This window comes from Pholis gunnellus (genome assembly GCF_910591455.1).
Source record: "Pholis gunnellus genome assembly, chromosome: 3".
Taxonomy (NCBI): domain Eukaryota; kingdom Metazoa; phylum Chordata; class Actinopteri; order Perciformes; family Pholidae; genus Pholis; species Pholis gunnellus.
Window position 1 is genome coordinate 23,180,207 of NC_136529.1, and position 6,906 is coordinate 23,187,112.

At 42.1% G+C, this 6,906-nt stretch overlaps 1 protein-coding gene across 1 annotated transcript; it reads right to left on the reverse strand.

Annotated features, from left to right (window-relative positions):
* Positions 1-3,632: 3,632 nt before the first annotated feature.
* On the reverse strand, positions 3,633-5,786 carry lrrn1 (leucine rich repeat neuronal 1; the record flags this gene model as incomplete). Its single annotated transcript, XM_079157120.1, has 1 exon — positions 3,633-5,786. One exon carries the CDS (start codon positions 5,784-5,786, stop codon positions 3,633-3,635), a length of 2,154 nt encoding a protein of 717 aa, XP_079013246.1.
* Between the last annotated feature and the right edge of the window lie 1,120 nt (positions 5,787-6,906).

Below are 6,906 nucleotides of genomic sequence, written 5' to 3' on the forward strand. Positions count from 1 at the left end.
TTGTGTTAATCACATATTTTCTAGAACGTCAGTATATCCTTTTTTTTCTTGAGTGCCAGACCATTCTAATTACAGTCCCAGCAGGCACCACATGGTTTCCCCTGCTGGCTGCAATGGTTATATTTACCACTCTAGGACAAATGTCCTTCTTGAAACTCTCACTTAAGAAACACACTAATTGGTCATAAACAACTTGATGTTTGAAACGTCATTGTGTTGTGCTTCACTGACCGTCAATATTCACTCTAGCAGGATGTTGACTTTCTAACTGACTCTAACTAGGCACAGACACATTGGTGTTGAATAATGCAAATTGAAGACCCAATTTCTGCTTGAAACAGCTAATAAAATCTGCAGGCGACAGTTATCACTGCAGCCAGCAAAATGGACTGGCTGGAAATAAGAATCTGCTTTTGTCTCCCTCTTTCTGAAGTCAAGGACCTCATTGAAAACTGAGTGGCAATTATCTCTGTAAACTACATGGTTTGTTGTTTGTTGTTTGACAAAGGAAGGCTTAGCAGGCATAGCAACAGTAATTTAGGGGGGCGGAGCTCAGCAAATGGTCAATAACAATCATATCAGAACCTTCACTGTATGTCAGGAGCAGAAGAGCTGCGTTGCCAGCAGTGTATGCAGGTTAACAGTGACGGATTTCATTTGAATGCATTCTCCCGTGCTCAAAGTTCAACTACTCCTTCACCCTCTCTCTGGTTTATCCTCTGCTCTTTAAAGCGGGCACTCAATCTTTTAGGCTTTAAGTGGATGGAGAGCTTCAGGTTCTGGCTCAGACTTGCCTGCAGCCTTCTCACTGGGCAGAAATGACATTGCGATTCATTTTTTCCCAGCGACTGCAGCACGAATGTTGGAAATCAGCTGAACATTGAGAGAAAGCGTCCCTCTGGAGGCTGTTAGAACCGTGCAAATATTTGCACGACGACATCTTACTTCACGTAAAGTGTCCGTCCCGTCTTCAGCTGCAGTTTTACATTGTTCAACTGAAGCATGGCGGGGAAAAATAAGAGGCATGAAGCCATTCTACTTCACCTTCAGTGCAAAGATGCAGCTTTTCTCGCTCCACACCTTTGAAAGCGTACATGACGTTTAAGTGGTTTCCCACCTGCGGGGTGTTGACCTTGTCCGTGTTATTTCAGGCTCTGGGGACTTCTCTGTTGGCTGCGAGCACCTGCAGGAGGATGGAGGGAGGGGTTGTCATGGAAACAGGCCACTGGGATGGGACACGGTGCAGGCTCCAGCACACGCTTTGAAAAGCTCTCATTGATAGCTGTCCCAATGAGCTGATTTCCGGTCTGTTACTAGGCTACCCACTGAGACCGCGTAATGGCTCGTCCGTTTCTGTGCAGATGAAAGGACGGCAGCGGATTTTTCAAAGTATAGCAGTTTCAATGTGCAGGTTTAACAAATGCCAGCCTGCTGCCACTTGGCCCTCCGCTGTCCATCATTCTCAGCACAGGACACAGGTCTCCCTAAAGGGTGCATGACATTCACTGACATTTTTGTTGGAGCATCTCCTAACATCTCTATACACGATGCGAAGCAGCAGAATGAGACTTGATGCACAATGCACACTAAGCCTTGTAAGTTACTGACAATAGTGTGACATTAGGAGTCAAGAGACTTCATCTGGTACGTATAATGTGTATCCGTAACACATTTATTTGAACCACCTAATTAGTATATAATTTTATAGCATTTATGAACAATTAATACATTGTTTATAAGAGACTATGATGTAGCTTTAAGCAGACTTTTTAAATGTTTATAGTTTTGTCAACAAATTATGAGGTTGGGTTTATAAATGTGTGTGTGAATAAAGATGTCATTACCAGTGTTATATTATTTGTACATTATGTCGCTAATCATTCATTAACTGCTTATACTACAGTTACTTCACAGGAGACATCGTGCACGAGAATAACCATGTTGTCAGGTTAGACTAAACGGACATCGTTTGATTGCACCACAAAGCCCAGATCTGTCAGTCAACATCTGGGCCACCGCTGGAGATCCCCTCTTCCAGACAGTGAGCCACTGAGATTAGGATTTGCATTGTGGCGCACTCAACTTATTACTGCAGAGAAAGCGAATGGTTTCATGTCATTTTAAGGAAAAAGTACTGTACATTCTATTCCACAAACAATACACAATTATGAGAATTTAAAACATTTGGCCGATTAGAGCATTGTTGCTTGGTGCCAAATATTGCTGCAGTCTGTACTTGCTGTAACTGTCTATTATCTGTAATCACCATTTCCTTCAATCATGTCTCAGCTGAATTATACTCCCTGTGTTGCTTCCTCTCTAAAGCTTTGGAGATACAGAGGTATGTCTGCAATAATTAAACAGACAATGAACAAATCATGCTGGCAAAACATCCACTGTCTTGGTTTTGAGTGACAAATTTCTTTGTTTTTGAAGTTACTGTATGTACTCCGAGGCATATTGTGCAGTGATTATATTGTACTAGAATTTAAATGATTCTGTGATTCTTTCTTTTGCATAGGCAAACACACTGCAGTCTGCATCTTCCAGTCTCTCTTTATCTACAGTAAGGTTGTAACCAAACACCTACAGCTACGCTCAACACACTGAAATTAATAAAATCCTAACATTAATATGAGATGATGGTTTTCCTCTGCAACAATTCAAAGCTTTTAAATATTTACTTTCAACCTCTAAATGTCTGTTTCTCCAAAGCATATTTATTAAATATACAGTATACACTTTCTATATGTAAAAATGACACTTGGTGTTGAAATCATTGTTTAGAAAATATGAGGAAAGAAGATTTTATTTAACTTGCTCCCCAATAAACAACATGTTTGTGTGTGTAAACCACAACAAAACCAGTGATTGTAGACATATTCTAGCAAAATAAGAAAAGAAATGTTTAAGAAATTGAAAAAGCCTTACATCTATTCACCTAGTTCATAACATTCATATTTCTATTGCTGGTTTACAGTAGCTGATCTGCAAACTTAAAGTCTAAATCAAACATACTTATTATGTTATTATAATCATTTAATGTACAAAAAGTAAATTAAGTCGTAGCTGATACAACGTTACAGAGGAATTGCTAACATTATTCAATAGACAGTATATCAAGTCTAAACGTACTTTGTCAGCTTATATTTCAGTTGATAGACAAATTAGTATATATATTTCAGTGCACAACAGTCAACAGTGAAACTGTTTTACAAGAGGAAAAAAAAGGCAGTTTCTAACAGTTCTGCCATAGAAACATGTCAAAAACAGGTTGGATTTCAGCTCTTCCGTTGCTTGCGTATACTGAATCCGTGACAATGCTCATGCTGTGTTCATTAAACGAGTACTAAAAATAAAGCACAGTGACTACTAAGTCCAGGGAGCTAAACAAAGCTGCCATATTGTGTGTCAAAATGGGCGAGAGGTAAAAAGGCAATATGCTAAACTAAAGATGTGAAAATCTCGGTACGTCAATTGCTTTAAAGAGCAAGTCTCAGAGAAACGAATGAAAACAAATTGGAAACATGAAAGAAACAAAATGACTTAGTTCAATTACACAAAGAAGCAAGTATGTATATTTGTGCTCCTGAAAGAAACATGTCTCTGTATCTCCCACTGGGTAGTAGCTCTCACCACATGTAATAGCTGCGTGTGGTATCCACCTGACTGGGTTTGGTCTCGGATGAGCCCTCTTTCTCCTTCTCACTGTCTACCTCCCACAAGTTGATAAGAGGAGGGTACAACTCGTTTAGCGGTATTGATGAGGTTTTCTGCATGTACTTTTTCAGAGAATGGTGATAGTTTTTCCTCTTCCACCTCCTGGCAATGTACACTCCCAGAAAGGCCAGACTGATGATTGCAAACATCGTTCCCATGACTGCCGCAAGAGCGGTGTTGGTCCCTTGGTCAGATATTTCCACAGCGAAGGTTGCCTGCTTCGTCGTCACATTCACGCACGACTTCTGTGTTTGTTGGTGGATGTTGGAGACGGTGAGGCACACCTCGTACTCAGTTGCTGGTTGTAAATGCGTAAGGTTGTACTCGTGGACATCAACGGGTACCCTGGCAGTGTAAGTAATATGTGGGTTGTCTATTTTCATGGTGGCAGATGACCACTTGAGGTTGGAGGTCATTACGTTGGAATTTATTTTCCAGGTGACAAGGATAGAGTGAGATTCTGTTTGTTTGACGTAGATCTTCATTAGCTGAGCGCTGTCCAACAGAGTGCCGTTCACCCGTATGGCTGTCACTCTTGTGTCAGCTCCCTCTGAATTTTGAGCCACACAGGTGTATCTGCCAGAGTCTTCTACTTGAATATGAGAAATTCTCAATGTCCCTTCATTGCTGAGGCTGTACTTGTCAGATAGGGTGTCCATCATTACCTTGTTCCCCATTGGTGTCACCCAGTAGATTTCAGGCTCAGGCTGGGACATGGCTCTGCAGTCCAAGTCCAGGGTCATGCCGATGTCGAGGTTGAGGTGGCTTGGGAAAGTATCATGGGAAATCAAGGGCAGGCACTGGTTTGCTAAATTATTCTGCAGCACCTCCCGCACATGCAAACCCCTTACTTCTGTTGGCATGGCACAAAACATGGACAGAGGCTCCATGAAACGGACGGTGGTTTTGTTGGAGCTCATCCACTGAATGACGCAGTCACAGCGCAGAGGATTGCTGTGGATGCTGATCTCACGCAAGTTGGGGAGAGAATCCACAGTGGATTGATAGAGGGCATTCAGAGCGTTGTTATTCAGCATTAGACTCTCCAAGGCTGGGACATCACGAAAGGCCTGACGATTGATGTAAGATAACTTGGGATTGTTTGTAGCCTCCAGTTTTGTGAGCTCAGGAAGATTGTCCAGCGCGTACCGGTCAATAGAAACCAGCTCTCCCATGTTGTTTATACCCAGCTCCTTCAGTCTCAGCATGTTCTTGAAATCTCCTTCCTGAATCTTGTGCACTGGGTTTTTGTTCAAATCCAAGAACTTGAGGTTAGGTAGTTTCTGGAGGGCTCTCTGGGGAATTTGGACCAGCTTATTGTCATAGAAAGAGAGGCTTTCAAGATTGTCAAGTCCCACAAAGGCATTTCCAGGGACGTCTGTCAAATCCATCCCAGCCAAAACCAGACTTCTAAGATTTCCCAGTGGCTTGAAATTAAAGTCCATTATTCCAACAATAGGGTTCTCCCCAATCATGAGGATCTCTAGGTTGGGTGTGGGTTCAAACCACTGGCTGCTGATGGTCTTAATTTTGTTGGAGTTGAGGTGAAGCCTGAGCAGGTTGTGGAGCCCAGTGAAGGCATTGGCAGAGATTGTGTTGATCTGATTGTGGTTGATGTAGAGCTCCTGCAGGTTGCTGAGGTCCTGCAAACAGTAATCTGGCATTTCCATGATCTGGTTCTCCTCCAGATGAAGCGTGGTGAGCTGGGACATATTGAAAAGGCCAACATCTCGAATGCTACTGAAGTTGTTCTGGGACAAGTCCAGCTCAGTTAGGTTGAAGAGCTGCTCCAGCTCATCATTGGTCTTGGCAATGTAGTTGCTTTGCAGGAGGAGAACCTGAGTGTCACTGGAGAGGTTTCCCGGAATACGTGTTAAGCGAAGGTCATTGCAGTCCACAGTGATGGCCTCTCTGTAGGTGGACTGGGGAGTAAACCAGGGCCGGATCTCGCATACACACAGCTGGGGGCACTCATTGTTCTGGACGTAGGATAGTCCTATCGATGCCAGCATCAGGCCAACAAACACCTGGCCTAGAAGTAAACAGTCTAACCTCCGTCTAGCCATGCTGGGGTAGGACAGGAGGAGGGCCAGATGAATTTGGGAGAGAGTGCGTTACAGTCATCAACCAGACTGTTGGCTGATTAGGTCTTTTAGTCCAGTGAAGTCCAGTAGGGGGTTGAAGGAGGGTAGAAATTTACCTCAAGATCTTGGAGCCCCAGAGTAATCTGGAAAACAAACACAAAGCATATATGTCATTGTACAGAAAACAGTGTCAAACCTATTTTTATATTGAAAAGAGTACATTGCTAGCAATGCTCGCAGCACGGCTTAAGGGATAACAATGTTGGTCTGTCACTGTCGGTCCACCACTTTGGTCCAGACTTAAGTATCTCAACAACTATTGGATGGATTGCCTTGAAATTCCGTACAGACACTCATGGTTCTTAGAGAATAAAGTTGCATAACTTTGGTGGTCCCTTTAATTTTTTTCTTCAGTTTGACATTTGTGGGTTTTGAGTGAAATATCTCAGCAACCTTTGAATGTACTGCCATGAAATTTAGCCCCACCATCATGTAAAAATATTAATTTGTCTAATACTTTGGTTTATGAACAAATACCTTAATAACATCAGCATGCTACCACTGTTATAGTGAACATGTTTGCATGTTGACGTTACCATTTAGCTCAAAGCACTACTTTGTCTAAGTACAGCCTTACAAAGCAGCTAGCATGAGTGTAGACTTTATTTCTGTATGTAACAATTACTGGATGATAACATAATCTTTCATGTTTCTTGTAAATGAAGCAATTACGTAAGACAACAGACTGACTAACAACAATTGCTTCTCCACTATCCTTGTGAGACTGAGTTATGTGCAGCATCAACAATTTTAAGAAAATGCAAGTTCAGCTCATTACAATGCCTGCACAAAACACTGCTCTGAACAACTTGGAAACAAATCAGATTCCACTGAGGGCTTTCATCTATCCAACAGGCCCATACGGACTTGATCATTAGCTTCTCCGAACATCATTAAACACGATGAGATATTTGTATGTGCCATGCCTCAGAGAAAGCAAAAAAAGAAATATGCACATCTTCATTTTTAATGCAACGTCTTCAGCATTTTGAATTTAGGGCAAACATGAAAAAGAAGTTTTCAGCAGGCCTGCGATTTTTTT